Source organism: Harpegnathos saltator, unplaced genomic scaffold (assembly GCF_003227715.2).
Source record: "Harpegnathos saltator strain DR-91 unplaced genomic scaffold, Hsal_v8.6 scaffold564, whole genome shotgun sequence".
Lineage (NCBI taxonomy): Eukaryota > Metazoa > Arthropoda > Insecta > Hymenoptera > Formicidae > Harpegnathos > Harpegnathos saltator.
Window position 1 is genome coordinate 153,258 of NW_020230387.1, and position 23,293 is coordinate 176,550.

The 23,293-nt window shown below is 34.8% G+C and overlaps 1 protein-coding gene across 2 annotated transcripts in view; it reads right to left on the reverse strand.

Moving 5' to 3' along the window:
- LOC105190101 (peptide transporter family 1) overlaps positions 1–20,154 on the reverse strand; it is an 87,161-nt gene extending 67,007 nt beyond the window's left edge. The window contains exons 1-2 of one of the 2 annotated variants that reach the window (XM_025303719.1): positions 20,056–20,154; positions 47–84 (exon numbers count right to left, since the gene is read on the reverse strand). In XM_025303719.1, the coding sequence (XP_025159504.1) occupies positions 47–84; positions 20,056–20,116 (99 nt within the window). In that variant the 5' untranslated portion in view covers positions 20,117–20,154. Of the gene's footprint in view, positions 1–46; positions 85–3,243; positions 3,293–20,055 lie in introns of those variants that run through there. The other variant, XM_025303720.1, reaches the window with a different exon arrangement.
- Between the last annotated feature and the right edge of the window lie 3,139 nt (positions 20,155–23,293).

The following is a 23,293-nucleotide window of genomic DNA, read 5'->3' on the forward strand; positions in this document are numbered from 1 at the left end:
TTATAGTTATATAAGTTTATAAGTTATAATATAAGTTTAATTTTACCTTTTCCTGTGTCTCCGCATCGATTTGATTTTCCGGATCTGAAATACAAATGCAAATATTTATAAGATTGAAGTAGTTCAAAGATAATTTACTTTAATTCAATACAAAAATAGTTTACACTACGTTTACTCATCATTAGACAAAATGAAACTGAGTTAGATAAACTCTGAATAAAATATATACAGGGTGTTTAGTTTTAATCGCCCCAAGCAAATATATCGAAAAATATGAAAGATACGGAAAAACGTTTCAGATAAAAGTTGCTTGGGTCGAAAGAGGACATAAGATGGTGTCATTGGTTTGACCTTGAGTGAACGTCTTAAGGCCACATGCAGTTACATTTTATTTTTTTTAATAGAATCCCAATTTTTCATTGCACATTCTTATAGCCTACTTCGAGAGCTTTTCAAAATACTATAATGAAGCCTTTTTTAACCAATACTTTTCGAGTTACGAGGCTTGAAAGTTATAATTCTGCCGACATTAGCATTACCCAAGATGCACTGGCCAGTGAAGGCAAGACCCAAGATTGATTCAGCCAGTGAAGGTAAGATTCTGATCCGGTCAGTGAAGGCAAGACTCTGATCCAGCCAGTGAAAGCAAGACTGATTGACTCTAGGATCACATCGAAGTTACATTGAATGTATATATATTTTTTATCTACAGTAAATGTTCAAATGTACCACCATTCTGTTGGATACATAATTGCAACCGTTTTTCGAATGCATCGACTGTTTTTCTGAGAACGTTGGCTGGTATACTTCTACATGCCCGTCTAGTACGGTCCTTTAGGTCTTCAGCTGTGATAGATGCGGTCTGGTAAACAGTATTTTTTAAATAGCTCCATAAGAAAAAATCTGGTGATGTTAGATCTGGCGATCTGGGTGGCCATGCTACATGACCACCTCGTCCAATCCAACACGGTGCGGATAAATTAAATTTAAAAAGTCTTTTACAGGACGTGCGTAGTGTGGTGGTGCATCGTCCTGTTGCAACCATATACGTTGGACTGTATTTTCATCAACAAACTCTAACATCCTTGGCAACACATCTCGTAGTATATGTAAATATGATATCCTAACATTGTTGTCAAAAAAATGTGGTCCAACAATATGATTATCTAAAATATCACACCAAACTATCATCTTCCATCTTTCTTGAAGATCTAAAGCCGCCTTAGACGGGCGTGTAGAAGTATACCAGCCAACGTTCTCAGAAAAACAGTCGATGCATTCGAAAAACGGTTGCAATTATGTATCCAACAGAATGGTGGTACATTTGAACATTTGCTGTAGGTCAAAAAAATATGTATACATTCAATGTGACTTCAATGTGATCCTGTGATCCAATGTGATTGACAGAATCAGTGTGATCCAATGTGATTGACAGAGTCAATCAGTCTTGCCTTCACTGGCTGGATCAGGGTCTTGCCTTCACTGACCGGATCAGAATCTTGCCTTCACTGGCCGAATCAATCTTGGGTGTTGCCTTCACTAGCCGGTGCACCTTGGGTAGTGCTAATACCGGCGGAATTGTAACTTTCAAGCCTCGTAACTCGAAAAATACCGATTAAAAAAAGGCTTTATTATAGTGTTTTAGAAAGCTTTCGAGGTAGGCTACAAGAATATGTAATGAAAGAAAGGGGATTCTATTTAAAAAAACAAAGTGAAACTCCATGTGACCTTGGCATGTTTACTCGAAGTCAAACCAATGACACCATCTTATGTCTCCCTTCGCACCAAACAACTTTTGTTTGAAATGTTTTTCCATATCTTCCATATTTTTCGACATATTTGCCTAGAGCAATTAAAACTAAACACCCTGTATACAGATTAAGTATAAAGTGTATACAGTATAGTGTACTGTATAGGACTTGTATAAGACTGTCTATGTCGTATAGTGAATGTATAAAGATTAATGTTTGACGATATGAAAAAAATATTGTATAAATTTATTAGTTAGTGGAATCGTTATACAGGATGTCCCATTTAACTTCGACAACGAAATAACTTGAAAATAAAGAAGAAAAACAAAAATCACTGAAACGTGTTGAACGAATTCCGAGGACGAATAAAATGGCATGATTCCTTTTTCATTTGGTGGACATCCTCAAGGTGATTCCAAACACTTGTTAATGCGATTAATGAAAGATCGATGCACTGATAATAAAGTCTCTGGACAGATATCATACATTTTAGATTCGCTCTTTAATATTTTCTGGTGTGGTTGGTCGATCGTGATAAACTTTTTCTTTAAAGTGGCCCCATAAAAAAGCTAACGGTGTTAAATCAGGCGACTTCGCCGACTAGTTAACTGGACCTCCCCGACCTATCTAGCGACCAGGATATTTCTGACTCATTATTTAGTGTGCATAGCGCGAATAGTGAGCTGGGCATTCATCCTGCTGAAATCACATATTTCTTCTATCTGTCAAGCTTATTTTTTCGAGTAGTACGGATAATTCTACATCCAAGAAGTTTCCATATTTCACTCCATTCAGCGTATCATTGATGAAAAAAGCACCTATTATTTTATCGCCAATGTTTCCACACCAAACATTAACAGATCATGGACGTTGATGTTCTACTTCGCGAAGCCATCTCGGATTTTGATTTGACCAATAATGAATATTATGCCGATTAATTTCTCCATTATTAGTAAAAGTAGATTCATCAGAAAATAAGACCGAAATAATCAAAACATCTCATCGGTGCGATCGCGCTTCCTTTGTTCAATATAAACACAAGATACGGAACACTTGTAAACATGAGATTTGCATATAATCGCAATTTTCTGATGAATCTACTTTTACCAATAATGGAGAAGTTAGTCGGCATAATATGCATTTATTGGTAAGATCAAAATGTTTAGAAATGGAAGGTCATCATTTTGAGCATTTATTGTGATATGTTTATTTTATTCGTTTCGAATAAAAATTGGAATTACTTCGTACAATATCTCCGAAAGTAATGATCAAATAAAAAAATTTTTCGGATAAAAGTTAATTGTTTTTTTACGTAGAATATGCTTCTGTCATAAAAAATATAGGTCTTCATTTGGAATAATAAAGTTGACCTTAAAATATCAAATATAAAATAATAAAATAATAAAATAATAAAAATAAAATAATAAAAAATAATAAAAATAATAAAAAATAATAAAATAATGAAAATAAAATATAAAATAATAAAGTTCACCTTGAGGACATCCACCAAGTGAAAAAGGAATCATGCCATTTTACTCGTCCTCGGAATTTGTTCGATACGTGTTTCAGCGATTTTTGTTTTTTTCTTTGTTTTCGAGTTATTTCGATGTTTCAAGTTGAATGGGATACTCTGTATAAAGAAGAAGTTTTAGCTAAAAGACGAAAATGTAAAAATGTTAATATGTAATATTTTTGCTAATTTTGTATATCTTACAAATAGACAATGATATCAGAAAGTTACTCCAAATAAGAGTAATATCTATAAAAATTGTAATATTTTAAAGTTTTAATATACTACATGGGCTGAAAAGTCTTTGGCTTAACAATGAAAAAACGATTTTTTTAATGAAAATAGTGTTTTATTCCTCGACATAATCTCCATTTAGAGTAATGCACTTAGTGTAACGGTCCGCTAACATTTCGATGCCGGTCTTACAGTGCTCGGTGTCAAGTCCCTCAAAATAGGCATTTGTTTCCAACTTGACCTCCTCATTCGAGTAAAATCTTTTACCAGCGAGCCACTGCTTCAGTCGGGGAAAAAGGAAATAGTCGCTGGGGGCCAGGTCTGGAGAATACGGGGGATGCGGGACCAATTCATAGCGCAATTTCTTTAATTTATCGGTCGTATTGCGAACCGAGTGAGCTGGAGCATTGTCTTGGTGAAACAAAATTTTTTTCTTTGCCAAATGTGGCCGTTTGACCTTGACCTCGTCGTCCAATCGATCCAGTAATGTACAGTAATATTCTTTATTGATAGTTTTACCATGTTCAAGATAATCAATGAATATTATGTTATGCGCATCCCAAAAAATACTGGCCAAAACCTTGCCGGCTGATTGTTGTGTCTTCGGGCGCTTCGGACGGCTTTCCACCAGGCAATAACCACTCCGCTGACTGCCGATTGGACTCCGATGTGTAGTGATGGATCCATGTTTCATCCATTGTGACAAATCGACGCAAAAACTTCTTCTTATTGCGGTTAAACAGGGCCAGATTTTGCTTTGAAAGTTGAACACGTTCCGCTTTTTGCTCAATTGTCAAAAAACGCGGCACCCAACGCGCGCAAAGCTTTTTCATGTGTAAATATTCATGAATGATATGACCAACGCGTTCCTTTGAGAAGCCTATGATGTTAGCTAGCTCACTCAATTTCATTTTGCGGTCATTCAACACGATTTCACTGATTTTCTGGATGTTTTCTGGAGTAACTGCCTCATTTGGCCTTCCTGAACGTGGTGCATCATTTGTGCTCGTACGGTTACGACGAAACTCAGCAAACTAATATTTGATGGTTGAATTCGATGGGGCAGATGTGCCGTAACATTTATCAAGCCATGCCTTTGCTTCAACAGTGTTTTTTCCCATCAGGAAGCAATGTTTAATCAAAACACGAAATTCACTTTTTTCCATAGTAAAGATAAATTCAGAGGTAACGTCACTTCGAAAGCTATAACTTGTACACGAGTCAACGAAATATCATGAAATTTTTACAGCATCTAAGTTAAGGTTGGTACTCTATAGGAAATATAAGGATTTTTAGTTTGTGGCGCCATCTATATGTCAGGCCAAAGACTTTTCAGCCCATGTAGTATATCTTTGAAAGTTAACAAAATTATATCATAAAAGCAATATATTTTAATTTATTTCATAATACACAAATATATACAAATATACTAAACCTAGCATTGCTAGAAATATACTGATAATTTTAATTCAGTTGGAAACTTCTTTGATGAGACAAGGTGTTCCGTGAAAAAGTGAAATCGGGAGTAGAGGTATTGGGTGCGCTTAAGTTTCCTTAAAAAGTGGTACTAGACTTTTTTACTCCACTTGGTCTCAAGAATGTATTGTTACAATAGCACCCTGAGTTTTTGTTAATTTGATGATTTTGAAATTTCCAAAGGTTAACATTATAATAAAAAATTGGGGTTTCCATTTAAGAAAAGTAATGATCAGTGAATATCTCGAAAATGGCAGTTATGAACAAAATGATATAGTTGTTTTATGTCCTTCTTGAAACCATACATCTTTTGTCTGATACATTTTTTCTCTAAAATGCTTCGTTTCTGAGATATAAGTCTATAACTCTTTAACTGACTCACCCGGTATAAACCTTTTCAGTTTTGATTGCTAATGAACATTATTACATAATCTAGGTATTAGTAAGTAGTAATCTAAATAGTAAATATTGACAATCAATAAATTGTTGCGTGAAATCTTACTTGACGATTAATTTAATTATCATCGACAGCTCATTTTGATATTGATCTCATTCGATATTATTGAGACATCTTATGTTTTATACATGTTCTTATAGACAAATAGACAGTTGAGAGATATGATAAAAACATTCCCATAATTTGTTACTTTCCTTTCCATCGTATTACGTTATGCTAATATTACTCAGCCTGTCATTAAAGTTGAATAGTGAAACGAATGAAATATGAATCTATTCTCGCACATATATCGAGCGTGTGAAATTTTACAAGTGTACTTAAACAGTGGTCAAGTCATGATTGATAGTTAGTAAGAATGCTTGCAAAAGTGAATTGTAGTCAGAAATAGTAATAGAAATCAGCGACGACTAGCGTGACAATTATTTTATAATATCCAAAATTATTGAGACAGTTTCGGGTCACGGCCAAGCTGCACATAAAGGCAATAAAAAAGTTAAGATTATGTCAACTGTTACGACGATTATAAAATTACGAAGTATCGAGCTATGAGCTTGATATAAGATTGAGTCGGCAGGAGAGGGAAATATTTTGGAAAACGGTAATATAGGTCATAGTAAAAAACAAATTATATGATTATTTATACCATTAATAAAATAACATTTAGATGTTGCTATTTGTATATAATAAAAGAACAGTGAGTTGCACGATAAGTCTAATAGAGAAACGACTATCTTAAGACACGAGTTGTAAAATGTATTAAAATTTACGGTTCACTTTTTTAATATTTGTTGAACGTAACATGTGTATAATTCATTATTATTGTAAATACTTCTACAAAATTTAAATAGCTAGTATTAGACTTTTTTATTCTATTTGGTCTTAAGAATATATTGTTACAATAGCGTCCTGACTTTTGTTAACTTATCGACCTTTGGAAATTTCAAAATCAGGACGTTATTGTAACAATATATTCTTGAGAGTAAATAGAATAAAAAGATCTAATACTAGTTTTTTATATAACGACATATAGCGAGATACCGTAAGTTAAATATTGAAGAAGTTACCAAGTTTTTCTTAAATATCTAAGAAAATATTAGGTAAATGAAAAAATGTTTCAGACAAAAGTTATTAAAGTTAATTGGTAGAAAAAGATGATATAAAAATTGGGATTTCCATTTAAGAAAAGTAATGATTAGTGAATATCTCGAAAGTGGCGTCATCTGTAAACAAACTGATATTTGTTTGTAACTGTTGTAAAAAAATTGTAATTGTTGTAAAACAACTGAGTTGTTTTATGTTCCCTTTTTAACCATATAACTTTTGTTTGAAACATTTTTCCGTATCTTCCATATTCTTTGAGATATTTGCGTGGGGCATTATAATGAAACATCCTGTATAAATTTCCATTTTTACAAGGACTCATACCATCGTATTCTAAGATATTTCCCTCTCCTCCCGACTCACCCTGTGTATAGTCGGATCTTATATTTAAGATCAATCTTAAGTTTATCTTTAGATTTTTCGTAATCAATGAAATGATCCGCATAGTATTTGAAGATGAATTTAAAGTGATGAATTTAAAAATAAATTTAAAGTGATCTTAAATATGAGACCCGACTATGAATAACGCTCTATGTCACGAATCTCACGTGTAGTTACTATCGTTCGATTTGATTCAATTAAATCTTTTATGCGAGACCGGATGAACGGTAAACGAAATGTCAATAATATGATTACATTCTTAGAAAATGTATGAAACAAATGATGACTGGAAAATTACGCGACGAATATTGTGAACCGTTACTTTTTTGCGATGCAAAAAGCGAGATATCTCTTATCATATATTCTACATTACAATTTGTTGTCGAAAATTAATGACGTTTTACAAAAAGAAATTATCACGATATTTCTCAATTGTATGTTATACTTGACATTCCTAAAGGAGATAAAAAAAACCATTTTATCTAAATAAAAATATTTCCTTGAGTTTAATTAAACCATTATTAAATCAAACAGTTAAATGTTTGATGTACTCTTATTTATTCACCCGATTTATTCAAACAAAAACCTGCAAGTCGATTCCTCAATTAGTTTAATTATAAGAATATTAAGTACGTCTTTTATCTCACACCATTTTATTATTAAAAAGACTAATAAAAGGACCTAATCATGCGATTGGTACACAAGCAATTCTATCATAAACTATAAATATTTATAACTTAAGGGGATGCTGGAGTCGTCAACAAACTTGCAAAGTGTCGATAACGTAGAGGCGATCGTCAAAAAGTAGGGAACGTTATCATCTGTTATCGACGTTAGTGAATTTTGATACATATGTGTATATATATTTACATAATATTTATATAGTAAAGACAATTGCCAGATAAACTAATGCGATTACGCTATCATTTCATCGCATTTTTCCATATATATCTTTTCTCACAGACTTCGGACAAATGTGTGTATGCTGCATTGTCATTTCGACTTTTCTACACACAGATCTTATATGAATGTGAATGCGACGCTGCCGATATTTACCTTCTCTCCGAAATGTGCATTTTGCTGCTGTTTCTCGGATTTTTCGACTCGCTGATATATATACAGCTGATATATATACATAATAAAGAATAATTTGAGCAATGAATATTATTACACGAAAATGATTCTTCAGAAACAGTATGCTTGTTTTCACATAAATCGGCTTCTCACTTTATTGTATCAGCGATTTCTTTTTGTCAAGTTTACGTTGCACTAGCAGTACGGAAAACGTTTTCGTACAGTGAATATTCTTGCCAAAATGAAGCGGAGTATTATGAATCCGTAAAAAACGATGGGAAACTATTGCGAATAGGACATCGAGTTCCTCTTGTAACGTTTACGTCGCAGTGGAAATATGGAATTGAAAACGCTTTTGTACAATGAATATTCCTGCCAAAATAAAGCGGATAATAATACAAGTTATCCGAGAAAAGCGATGAGAAATTATTGCGATTAGGACGCCGACTTCCTTCTGCAACGTTTACGTCGCACTGGCAATACGGAATTGAAAACGCTTTTGTACGGCAAATATTCCTGCTGAAATAAAATGGAGCAATAAAAAACATGTTAGAAATACGATGAGAAACTATTGCGAATAGAATACCGACACTTTCTTGCAAAGTTTACGTCGCACTGGCTGCACGGAATGAAAAAGACTTTCTTACAGTGAATATTCCTGCCAAAATAAAGTGGAATAATGCAAATCATCTGACAAAAACGATGAGTAACTATTGCGATTAGAACAACGAGTCCTTTTTGCAAAGTTTACGTCGCCCTGGCTGTACCAAATTGAAAACCTTTTCGCTTTGCATAATAAATATTCATACGAAAATAAAAAGGAACAATAAGAAACATCTTGGAAAAATGATAAGAAACTATTGCGATAGGATACCTGCTGTTTCTTGCAAAGTTTATGTCGAATTCGACGCTCCGAATTAAGAATCCTTTTATAAAGGTAAAATGCATATGTGGGAATATGAAACGGAGCATTGCTCAATATGAAATTAATATTCTATATCGGCCTAGAAAAACTTTATAATGTGTAATTAAAAATTTACGTCGTACTGACTGGACTGAATTTCAAATCCTTTTGCATGGCAATGTTTCGCTTCATCTTTGCATGTATTTTGATTATGCGAAAGGGCTTTGATAAAGTGTGAGAGAGGGAGAGAGAGAGAGTGTGAAAAAGAGAGAAGGCAAATATCGGCAACGTCGCATTCATATTCATATAAGATCTGTATGTAGAAAAGTCGAAATGACAATGCAGCACACACACATTTGTCCAAAGTCTGTGAGAAAAGATATGTATGGAAAAATGCGATGAAAGGATAATGTAATCGCATGAGCTCTTATCCGGCAATTGTCTTTACTATATAAATACTATGTAAATATACAGTGTCTTGAAACTAACGGACCTCCCGGATAATTTTGCAGGATTAAGTTTTCATGAAAAACTTTAAATACAAAAGTTGTAGAAAATCGAGTAACGGACTTGACGGTAACCTTGAATTTGACCTTGGCCATTTTCTTCAAGGTTATTTGGAGGTCAATTTGCGTTTTTTAAATGGTAACCCTTATTTTTTATTACCCTGTTTTTTTATCAGTTAATTTTTAATTACGAAAAAATATCAAATTTTGACAGTTCCCTGTCGAAAATTAATGACGTTTTACAAAAAGAAATTATCATGATATTTCTCAATTATATGTTATACTTGACATTCCTAAAGGAGATAAAAAAACCATTTTATCTAAATAAAAATATTTCCTTGAGTTTAATTAAACCATTATTAAATCAAACGGTTAAATGTTTGATGTACTCTTATTTATTCACCCGATTTATTACGTTATAATAAAAAAATTGTTTATTTTAGGCCGACATAGAATATTTATTTCATATCGAACAATGCTTCATTTCATATTCCCATGTACTTCACCCTTATAAAACGGATTTTCAATTCGGCGCAGCCAATGCGACATAAACTTTGCAAGAAGGAGTCGGTGTCCTATTGCAATAGTTCCTCATCGTTTTTCAAAGATGTTTTTTATTACTCCTATTTATTTTCGTACAAATATTCACTGTACGAAAGCGTTTTCAATTCCGTATAACCAGTGCGACGTAAACTTGGCAGAAGGAAGTCGATGTCCTATTCGCAATAGTTCCTCATCGTGTTTTAGGTCGATTTGTATTACTCCGCTTTATTTTGGCAGGAATATTTATTATACGAAAAGATTTTTAATTCGGTGCATCCACTACAATGTAATTTTTACACAATTGCTAGGAATTTTGCTTATATATATATATATATATCTATATGTATATACTTAAGATACATTCGGATTATTCGTTATCACATTTGCGGGAAAATTGCAGCGCTGGCTATGAGAACAGTCGTGAACTATTTTTCTGCTCTGCATTATCATATTTATCGGAAGACCTAACCGCATATATTAAAAATTTTTCTGCAAAGTTCTCGTATCGTTTTAGGTTTCCTACCTAAATTTTGAGTTGTTAGAAATGATTTGTAAATTTTTCCTCATTGGAGCATCCAGAGTTTCAATACATACAAGCTGCTTTTGTATTAGATAAATATTATGCTAACTGTCAATTCGAAATTTTAATTTAAAAATTTTTTATCGCTTTCGTCATATATTGAGTGATGCTCCAATTAATTTTTGTACGTACTTTCATCGTGTAAAAGCATATTTAATTCTGAAGCTTTAAGACGACGTAAACTTTACAGAAAAAATATCAAATTTTGACAGTTCTCTGTCGATAAAGTTTTCGCGTTCAGCATCCCCTTAATACATTTAGAAGGTTCTGCGAACCTTGCTTTTGAATTCTTTTCAGCTTATCAAAGAAAATAATAAATAATTATTACATCATCAAATAAACAGAAAAATGGGAAAAGTACAGAAGATATTATTAAATATGTCAAGTCAAATGATAATAATAAAAAGCCTGAAAATTCATCGTGAAATCGATGGTAGCAATATACAGGGTGTTTCAGACCACCCGGGTCACTCGATTTTTTCGTAAACGCGACATTTTAGAGAAAAATGCTTCAGACAAAAGTTGTAGGGCTCCTAATAATCTATTTATTATTGGGTGTGTGAATATGACTCCGCCCTTTTTTGTTAAAATAAAACACATTTGCTTGTTTAGAAAAGTTAAAGTTGTTAAAGAAAAGTTTATTGAAAGTATGCTCCATCTGCAGCTACAACCTTCGCCCATCTTTCAGGTAATTTATGTATTCCTTGCCTGAAGAAGTCCTGGTCTTTTGAGCTGATCCAATTATCAAGTCAAATTTTGATACTTTCGTATGAAGTGAACCGTTCTCCCGTAAGATCTGACTGCATCGTCCGGAATAAATAGTAATTTGAAGGAGCTATGTCTGGCGAATATGGCGGGTGGAGTAGCACTTCCCAGTCCTGTCCATCTAAATATCTTTTCATGACTTCTGCGGTATGTGGTTTGGCATTATCATGCTGAAGAATTAATTTGCTGTGCCTATTCACCCATTCTGGCCGTTTTTCTTCTATGGCTCGCTGCAAACGCATTAGTTGTCGTCGGTAAACTTCTCCTTTAATAGTTTGGCAACAATCCTCTGTCAATAATGCTTCCAATTCAGCATCTTCAAATTTTTTTGGTGGTTTCCCATGTTCTCTGTCCTCAGTTCCAAAATTATTATTTTAAAATCGTCGAAACCATTCCTTACAAGTTGTATTAGATGGAGCATGATCACCGTAAATCTCCACAAGCAAACGATAAGTTTCCGCTGCACTTTTCTTTGCAATAAAATAGTGTAATAATACTTCCCGCAAATGATGTTTGTTTGGAACGAAAACCGACATTTTCAAGTAGGGTAAAACACTTGTTGCTTACACTTAAACCAAATTTCACGTAGTGCGTTTGAAAGTTGATATGAAGTACTATCGAATACAAGTGTTGCCAGTTATTAGTACACGTTAATAATACTAAAAGTAACATCTGTTGGGAAAGGGCGGAGTCATATTCATACACCTAATATAATCTATTTACTATAAATTTGATCTTGGGATGACCTTGGAAAGCCCAGTCAAGATCAACATAAAAATCCTAAGTATAAATTCCAATTTTTTATTACACCGTCTTTTTCCACTAATTAATTTGAACAACTTTCGTCTGAAACATTTTTTTATTTGTCTAATATTTTTTGAGATTTAAGGATAACTTGGTAACTTTTTCAATATTTAATATTTACAATATCTCGCTAACTGTTTGTCGGGATAAAAAATGGTATAAGACTTTTCTATTCTACTTGGTCTCAAGAATATATTGTTATAATAGCGCCCTGACTTTTGTTAATTTGATGATTTTGAAATCTCGAAAGATCAATAAATTAATAAAAAATAGAGCATTGTACCAATATATTCTTGAGATCAAGTAGAATAGAAAAGTCTAGTACCATTTTTATCCCGATAAACAGTTAGCGAGATATCGTAAGTTAAATATTGAAAAAGTTACCAAGTTATCCTTAAATATCTGAAAAAATATTAAGCAAATAAAAAAAATGTTTCAGACAAAAGTTGTTCAAATTAATTGGTACAAAAAGAAGGTGTAATAAAAAATTGGAGTTTCCATTTAAGATTGTCATGTTGGTCTTGACTGGACTTTTCAAGGTCATCCCAAGGTCAAATTTATAACATCAATAAATAGATTCTTTAAAGCCCTACAACTTCTATCTGAAATATTTTTCTCTAAAATGTCGTGTTTACGAAAAAATCGAGTGACCCGGGTGGTCTGAAACGCCCTTATATTAGGTGTACAAATGAATAATCTAATTTTTTCAGCTACATTCAAGGTTTATTTTAAAAGAAAGTAAATTAAATTGTTCAATCAAAGTATTCGCCGTTGCTTTCTATAACTTTAAGCCATCTTTCAGGCAGCTGATGAATTCCATCCCGGAAAAATGTTACTTTGGACACGATAAAGTCGTCAAGCCATTTTCGGGTCTCATCAACTGATTGGAAGTGCATATCGGACAAGGCGTGTTGCATCGACCAGAACAAGTGATAATCGAATGGAGCAATGTCTGGTGAATACGCCGGGTGCTGCAAGACGTCCCAGCTAAGACTCATTATGGTGTCTTTTGTATTGGAAGCAATGTGTGGCCTGGCGTTGTCATGAAACAATTTCACTGGATGTTCTCCTTTGCCAGTACACGGGCGTTTTCGTTCCAATTCTTCACTCAAGCAGATTAATTGACGTTGGTAGCAGTCTGCAATAACTGTTTCACCCGGTTCCAACAACTCATAATAAAGTACGCTCTTGATATCCCACCAAATGCGAAGTGAAGAACCTTCTTTCCGAAACGATTGAGTTTTGCGACCGATTTTGATGATTCGCTGGGATTTACCCATGACTTTCTGCGTTTCGAATTGTCATAGAGTATCCATTTCTCATCGCCAGTAACGATTTTCCACAAGAAAGACTTTCGACGCTGCTTATTGAGAAGAGAAAGACACGCTGCCACTCGTTGATTTTTGTTGGTTACAGTGAGTTCATGCGGTACCCATTTTCTTCTTTCTGGATCTTTCCCATCTCATGTAGGCGTTTGGAAATCGTTTGCTGCGTTACTCCCAACTGTTCTGCAAGCTCTTTTTGTGTTTGTGCCGAATTCTCAGCGAGCAGTTGTTCCAAATCATTATTATCGCACTTCGGAGGGCCTCCAGAGCGTTGTTTGTCGATTAGACTGGAATTACCGCTTTTAAACCGCTTAAACCAAAATGCGCACACATTGTACGATACATCTTCGCCGAGAAAGAAACAAATCGATTCGCACGTTCTTGCAGCATTTTTTCCTTGATGGAATTCGTAAAGAATGCAGTGTCGGATATGCACCTTATCTGTTGCCATTTTCGACTATACTGAACTGAATACTTTTGAAGGTTATGTTGGGCCTTTCGCTAAACTATATGTTCTTTTTAATAGCTATATGTCAACATTGCATAATCATAAAAGAGCGGGAAAATCCATTCAACTTAAAATTGATTACATAACTGCTTAAAATAATTTGGATTATTCATTTGTACACCTAATATATGCATCATAATACTTATTATAACAATAAATCACTTACACAACATGCATGCTGGGCGTTCAAAAAACGTCGTTTAAAAAAACATCTTTTGAATATTTTTAGAATATGTTTGTGACATATGTGATGTATTTATGCTTGTCTCATTATTTCGATGCAAGCATAGATTTCTTATCGCGATGATTGCTATGGTATACAATGGATAGAAAAGTTGTTCGCTATTTTTCATATGAGTTTTGTAATACATCCGTTTTATTCAACGGAAGAATTAGTTTTTTAATGTGAAAATTCTCGCATTGAAATTTGCAATCCTATTCACGATTGTATAATGTACAATACTACAAGAGAGAGAGAGAGAGAGAGAGAGAGAGAGAAGAGAGAAGGGGAAAAAAGAGAGAAAGAGAGAGAGAAAGAGAGAAAGAGAGAGAGAGAGAGAGAGAAAGAGAGAGAAAGAAAGAGAGTACTTTTATATTTTCTTTTTTATTTCTTTTTCTATTTTCTATTATCTATTCTTTTTCTTTTTTCTATTTTTATTTTTATTTTTCTTTTTTATTTTATTATTTTTATTTTATTTTTCTTTTTCTTTTTTATTTTATTATTTTTATTTTATTTTTATTTTTCTTTTTATTTTATTATTTTATTCTTAATTTATAACAACAATAAAAATTATTGGTCGTCAAGTCATATTTTACCAATTATTTCATAATAAACTAATAAACTTTGAAATTTTTCTTATTTTTATTTGACTTCATATCTTACATGATCTTTTATATTTTTGTTGTTTTTCTATTGAAATATATTACGTATATTAAATTATAAATAACATATTTGTTTCATGATAGAATTTACTGATAGAAGTTACGACTAACATTTTTATATGACTTGCATTCTTACTGGTCCTTTTATTTATTTGTGGTTTTTGAAATTATATAGAAAATATTATTATTATGCATTACAAAGTGTCCCATAACTCAATAGGAGGAATTTGTCGGGATATAGAACGGATTAAAACAAACATAAGAGTCCCATAGTATTTTGCGATATTTGCAACAGTTGCCCAGTTATTAATTATAGAAATCTGTGATGAGTGAGCGTACGCCAAAATGGATGATTGGAGAAGCGTTGCAACCACTCGAACCAGACCGCGGCACAGTCGATTCAACAGCTGTTATTGGCGCGTGATGAGAGAAAGAACAACGCGTCACTATTCGTGTCTTATCTTGTCACTCTTATGTCTTGCCGCATGCTGTAACAATTACTGAATCGACTCACCCACGCTGTGGCCCGAACTGCTTGTCTAATGTCATCTCGGCGAGCGTTCACTCGTCGGATTTCTATAATTAACTCAATAACTCAATAACAATTTCGAATATCGCAAAACGGTATGGAACCTTTCTGTTCGTTTTAAATCGGCTCTATATTTCCGCGAGCTCTGGCACAATTGTTCTGAGACACCCTGTATAATCTTTATATACAGGATGTCCGGAATATGATAATTAATATTCTGTGTACTGGTAGAACTCGTTAAAACAATTAAAAAAGTCCTGTGCCATTTTACAATTTTTTCAATATTTATTCCGTAATTAATTAAAATGTGTAAACGAATGAGCGCACGAGAAAACGACAGGACGGGCTCTGTGTATAAGAAGATGGCTTATCACGCGCGGCGAGAGGCAACCGTAAGCGACAAGAGGCGTGCGCGCGCGACGAGGAGCGAGCGAGCGCGAACAACGAGCGAGCGAGCGCGACAAGAGGCGGCCGCCCAGCGCTCTCTACGCACTCATTGGCTCACATGTTTCAATTAATAACTCGATAACTATTGCCAATTTGACATTATGGTACATGACTTTTCTTCTCGGCTACACCCAATTTACCAGTACACAAAATATTAATGATCACATTCCGGACACCCTATACAGGGTGGGAGATTATAAGTTGACAACCCGAAATGTGAAGGTAGATTGGGTTAAGACAAAAAAAAAGTCCTATACCGTTCTGCGAGATTCACAATAATTATCGAGTTATTAATGATAGAAATCTGAGGAGAGGGAGCGCACCGGCATAGGTGACTGGAGAAGCGTTGCAGCTGCTTAGGCCGCAGCGCGGCCCAGTTGATCCAGCAACTGTTGCCGGTGCGCGGCGAGGGGAAAGACAATGCGCTGCTATTCGTTGTTTTATCTCGCCGGACCTACGTCTCGCCGCACGCCGCCAACAGTTGCTGGGTCGAGTGGGCCGCGTTGTGGCCTGAGTAGTTGCAACGCTTCTCCAATTATCTATGTCGGCGTACTCCCATTCTTCAGATTTCTGTCATTAATAACTCGATAATTATTGCGAATCGCACAAAATGGTATTGGACTTTTATGTTTATCTTAATCCAATCTACTTTCACATTTGGGGTTGTCAACTTATAACCTTCCACCCTGTATACTTACTTATTTTAAATTATAGCAGGTCTGTAAATATGAAACCGGAATTTGCCCATAGATGGCCCTAGCTGTTAATGTAGTTACCGTCAAACCGCGTCATTGGCGCCATTTCCATTTGTTGACATCTGACAAAGATTTTCAACTCACAACAATACAAGTTTCATACAACAGCATAGTTTGTAACAGCGTTGAACATGTCGAATTTTGTGCCTGGAAGCTACGATTTGCGGACAGCATTGATTTTCTGTTACCATTTGAAGAAAACTGCTGCAGAATCGCATCGAATGCTTGTTGAAGCTTACGGTGAGCATGCTCTTGGTAAATCACAGTGCTTTGAGTGGTTTAAAAAATTCAAACGTGGCGATTTTGACGTGAGAAACGAAGAACGTGGAAGACCACTGAAAAAGTTAGAAGACAGCGAATTGCAAGCATTGTTGAATGAGGATGACGCTCAAACGCAACAACAACTTGCGGATCAATTAAATGTAACACGAGAAGCCGTCTCCATACGTTTGAAAGTCATGGGAAAGATCCAGAAGATGGGAAAATGGGTTCCACATGAACTGAATGAAAGACAGCAGGAAAACCGAAAAACCACTTGCGAAATGCTGCTCGCCAGGTACAAAAGAAAGTCATTTCTCCATCGAATTGTGACTGGCGATGAAAAGTGGATATATTTTGAGAATCCTAAGCGTAAACGATCATGGGTAACTCCAGGCGTACTATCGACATCGACTGCAAGACTAAATCGCTATGGACGGAAGACATTGCTCTGTATTTGGTGGGATCAGAAGGGTGTGATCTATTATGAGCTGCTAAAACCTACCGAAACCGTTAATACTGAGCGCTACCGACAAAAATAATCGATTTGAATCAAGCTTTGCGTGAAAAACGACCATAATATCAAAAAAGGCAACACAAAGTGATTTTGCTTCATGATAATGCACTATCACACACAGCAAAACTGGTCAAGGAAACGATTGAGGCGTTTAGTTGGGAAATACTTTCACATGCGGATTACTCACCAGACTTGGCTCCGTCCGATTACTACTTATTTGCATCGATGGGACACGCATTTGCTGAGCAGCACTTCACTTCTTACGAAAATGTACGAAAATGGCTCGATGACTGGTTTGCCTCAAAAGAGCAACAGTTTTTTTGGCGTGGCGTCCACAAATTGTCAGACAGGTGGGAAAAATGTATAGCTAGCGATGGGCAATACTTCGAATAAAATATTTTTTATCATTTTCATACAATAAACGTGTATTTTCTATATAAAAATTCCGGTTTCATATTTACATACTTGGTAGATATTTGTGATTCCTTCACCATAAAATTTATTGTCATTATTGTTATATTAACATACTATGTAGAATATTCTATTCATACGGTATATTATGTTGTTGTTGTTATTGTTAAGAAATAAGAAAATTGTACTTAAATAATCTAACCGTATGTATATCCATCAAATCATCTCATTGTCGTTGTGTAGTTATAGATAAAATAATTCTAATATCGCTTTCACGTTTTATTAATGTTTGTTTTAATCTTTCGAAAGTTTAACTATTTAATCGAATCGTACTCCGATCGTTCGGAAATTGATTACAATGCATTAATGTTGATCACGAATTGATTTCTCTAATCGTAGTAAGATTTTACATCAATCTTAGGTCGGCAAGAAGATTACAATCGCGCTCGGAAGAGCTGCTGGAATGTCATTGATTATTTTAACGGTCGAAGGTGCGGCAATGTAATTAAAGGAAGTTTATCAAAGCGAAGCGTACCTACGTTTACCGATAATGTAATTGATTTGTCAAATATTGAGTCGTAAAGAGAGATAAAAATATTGATAAAAATTGATATAACAAAATATTAGCCCATATAGCGAGATCTTATATAGCCGTATAGCATAATATGAATTATAGATTTTCAGTATCGGCAGTGAATATTGGAATGCAGCCGATATTAACGAATGAAAATGTTTAAGACTTTCACACTTAGTGAGTGGAATGATAGGCGCTTTTCACACGCAGTGCATATTAATTGTCGGGTATTAAAAAGCAATGGACAAATGACTAAACGACATTTTGATATACAGGGTGTCCCATTTTAATCCGGCCGGCTGAATAAAATTCGAGGATGATATTTTCCAGAAAAAAATGTCAGACAAATGTTGCTCAGTTCTAAGGGGGACATTCGATGCCATCAACAATTTTGACCTCGGGTGAAGGGTTCAAGGTCATTCAAGGTCAACTTTTTGTTCTTAAATGGGAACCCCTATTTTTCACATCGGCAATCGATTCTACGTAAAAAAAAATGAAACTTTTGTCTGAAGCATTTTTTTTATAACGCAAACTAATTTCACTTATTCAACCTCCAAAATTGAAATTTTCAAATTTTCTGAATTTTTTACTCGAGACTGGTGGGGTTTGGGGGGAAATTGCAGAAGACAAAAAGTTCTTGGAATGTTGCAAAGAATTCACTCGAATTTTCGCATAGTTGATCGTGCACTTTTTTCCGCCAATGTTTGGAAAAAATCTTTTATCTCATCATGTCCAGTACCCTCGGCATTAGCATCACCCGATGTGCACCACATGGAGGTCGCCGATGGGATTTTGCACATCATTGGCCCTGAAAAGGGCCGATTGATAGATTATTGAACTCGATCTATGACATCAAGTGCTTAATCTGGTGCCCATTCTGTGCAATGCACATTTTCACCCTCTGGCGAAAGATTGAGCACTTGATGTCATAGATCGAGTTCAATAATCAATCAATCGGCCCTTTTCAGGGCCAATGATGTGCAAAATCCCATCGGCGACCTCCACGTGGTGCACATCGGGTGATGCTAATGCCGAGGGTACTGGACATGATGAGATAAAAGATTTTTTCCAAACATTGGCGGAAAAAGTGCACGATCAACTATGTGAAAATTCGAGTGAATTCCTTGCAGCATTCCAAGAACTTTTTGTCTTCTGCAATTTCCCCCCAAACCCCACCAGTCTCGAGTAAAAAATTCAGAAAGTTTGAAAATTTCAATTTTGGAGGCTGAATAAGTGAAATTAGTTTGCGTTATAAAAAAAATGCTTCAGACAAAAGTTTCATTTTTTTTTTACGTAGAATCGATTGCCGATGTGAAAAATAGGGGTTCCCATTTAAGAACAAAAAGTTGACCTTGAATGACCTTGAACCCTTCACCCGAGGTCAAAATTGTTGATGGCATCGAATGTCCCCCTTAGAACTGAACAACATTTGTCTGATATTTTTTTCTGGAAAATATCATCCTCGAATTTTATTCAGCCGGCCGGATTAAAATGGGACACCCTGTATATATAACAGGAACTATAGATTTTCAATGCTGACAGTGAATATTGAACGCAATCTAAAACGCATTTTAGATATTTGTGCTGTTTGGGGAAACGTTGAAGAAACAACAGTCCATTTCAATTTTGTTCATTGTGGATTTTTGCCGCAAAAGATATATTCTATCATCATATAACACATATTTTGATAATTGAAAATACATGGCGCGGGGAAATATTATATTTTTTCTGTCTTTTCTTTACTCTTGTAACAGTTCCGATACCTTGAATCTCATGCTCTTTCTTTCTCTCTGGTACGTCCATGGTATCCAAAACAGGCTCCATTTTCTCCGGACTACTTGTACCCGCGACAATAACTTGGATACTGATTCACTTTTGTGATCATAATGTCGAGAGTTTATACTATCTGCTCATCTTATCTATCAAATCCAGGCGACGCACAATCCAAAGATGCGAGTTTATCGCATGTGATATTGCACGAGACTCTAAAACTCGCATTTATGAAAAGAATGTCAATAATTGGACTTTCCACGTTGCGAATCATTATCGTCTGCGTCTACTACACATAATAGCAAATAAAAAGAATCCAGATAAGAGTATATTTTGTTTCGCGTAACAATCATATCTATTGAGTTACGATTCGTAATGATTTACTCATATTAAACGGATATTAAAAACAATTTCAAAAACTAATATGACTGTCACAATTAGCGTGACAGATGAAAAAATTATTGGTTTGCAAAACAGATTTATAATTTGTGTAATTAAAAATTTGTCAGACCCAGAAGAATTCTTTATTAATTCTTATTAATTTAGAACTAGACTACGTCTAGTACTAAATTAATAAGAATCGATTATCATATAGAAGGATGGAAGAGTATCTTGGATCAATGTTAAAATTTACGGGAGCTACTTGCGAGTAATTTACGGAATCCGAATACGAAAACAAAATACAATAAATCGAGCGCTAATCAGATCGTCTCGATCAGGAGTTGAGTGTTTTCATTATTGAGGATATCACGCGGATTGATATCTACGTCAAAACAAAGCAATTTATGTACAAAGCGATGTATTTGATTTCTGAAGAGGTGTGTTCGCGTTGCAATTGACGTCATCGATGTTTAACACTTCGCAACATGACAGCAATTAGCGATCTTTTGTATACATCTAATGCTACCTAATTCTAACTCACGCGTCTACGCCTTTCTCTTTAGTTCTAAACCAACATAAGCGGTCATGAATTCTTTTGTACAGTATGCTCTCAAATCAGAAGATGTATTTTATAAATTATTCAACATCGACTTTAATTCCTGAAAGATATCCAACTCAGAAAAGAACGTCCTTAAGAAAGTTACATTCAAGGACATTCAAGAAAGAAAGAACATTCAAAATGAATATGGTAATATCTTATGAATATATTGGGAGTACAAATTAGTTCGGTCCGTTTTCTTGTGTTAAAAAATATATATATTTCAAAACAAAATGAATGAACAGATCAATTAAAGTATTTTCCATCGCTGGCTACTACTTTCTCCCATTTCTCAGGCAATTTTTGAATTCCATCTCGAAAAAATGATTCGTCTTTTGAGGCGATCCAAGTTTGGAGCCAATTTTCGATTTCGCGAAAGAAGTGAACCGGTGACCTGCCAAATCGTACTGCATCTTTTGGAACAACCAGTAATCAGAAGGAGTAATGTCCGGAGAATACGGCGGATGCGGTAAAACATCCCATTTGAGCGTTTCCAAATATTTTTTTACGACTTTTGCGACATGAGGCCGAGCGTTGTCATGAAGAAGAATAACTTTATCATGTCTTTGCTCGTATTCCGGCCGTTTTTCTCGCAATGCACGGCTCAAACAAATCTATTGTAGCCGATACGATCGCCCGTAATGGGATCTCCAGGTTTCAGCAGCTCATAGTAAACAACACCCCTTTTGGTCCCACCAGATACAGAGCATGATCTTCGAACCATGTACGTTCGGCTTTGGTGTTGATGTTGAGGTCGATGGCAACAATTGACCGGGCTTGGCGTAGTATCTTTTCTTCTTGGGGTTGTCATAGAATATCCACTTCTCATCTCCAGTTACAATCCGATGCAAAAAACCTTTTCTTTGTTGCCTTTGGATCAGCTGCTCGCAAATGAAAAATCGCCTTTCAACGTCTCTCGGTTTCAGTTCATAAGGCACCCAATTTCCTTGTTTTTTAATAAATCCCATGTCTCTCAATCGTACGGAAACAGCTTGTTGAGTCACTCCCAATGATTCTGCAAGCTTCTCTTGCGTTTGACTCTGATCTTCTTCGAGTAATGCCTCTAATTCTTTATCCTCGAATTTTTTTGGCTGTCCAGAGCGAGGCTTGTCTTCGACGCTGGAATCTCCATCCTTGAAACGTCGAAACCATTCCCTACATGATTTATCAGTTGGAGCAGCGTCACCATAAACTTCAACAAGCATTCAATGGGCTTCAGCTGCACTTTTCTTCCAATTAAAGCAGAAAATTAAAACCTCCCGCAAATGCTGCTTGGTTAATACAAAATTCGACATTTTCAACACTGTAAAAAACACGTTTTTGTAAAAAAAGGTTTTTGTATGAAACTTAAAGCGATATAAACTAAATATTATTGGCAGATGTCTAACCTCTCTGAAACCGCCAAAATCGGTAGTCACTATGAACCATTCATAATAGCCGGAGCCATCTTTTGAAAACGGACCGAGCTAATTTGTACACCCAATACTATTTATACATTGAACGAAAAAATATCTAAAAAGTAAAAAGTATTTGTTTGTATTAACATCTCATCTATCAGCATCGCATGCAGGACAACTGTTAATAAGCTTTCCGATAGTGACAGTAAAGTGTAAATATATATTTATTTTTACAATAAGAAAACTTTTCAAGTAAGGAAATATATATATATTTTCTTAAATTTGTAACTTTTTATGAGAACGAATGTTTGATTCTTTAAATAAAAGAATTTGCATTTAAGCAATAAATTATTAACAATCACTGAATAAATATTTTTTGTTTTCCAAATACTTTTGTCTTACAAGGAGAGTGACACAACTGTCCCTCATCGATTTGAATGGGCTTCGGATATGTTGTAGAGCATCCAAAACTAAGGGATACGTATTTTTTTATATCGGCTTCGGAACATGTTTAGGGGGTGAAACCACCCCTTGAAAAAAATAGCCGTTATCGTTTTTAGAAAATATTTTCTAAATTATGACTCATATGAAAAAAAGTTTCAGACAAAAGTTTTGCAATATTTTATGCTCTTTGCAACCATGTGTTCAATTTTTTTAAATTTCAAATGTTGGACTACTCTCCCCCCCTCTCGTTACTCTAGCAAAATTTTTAAGTTTTTGTAAGGACAAAAATTGTAGAGCATTAAATACCAAATCCATCCATGTATAATATCAGAAGATAGTATTTAATATTTTGGACAAAACGCAATGAGAAATCTTCATGGTACATGTGCCACGCTGCCCGAATAGATAGAT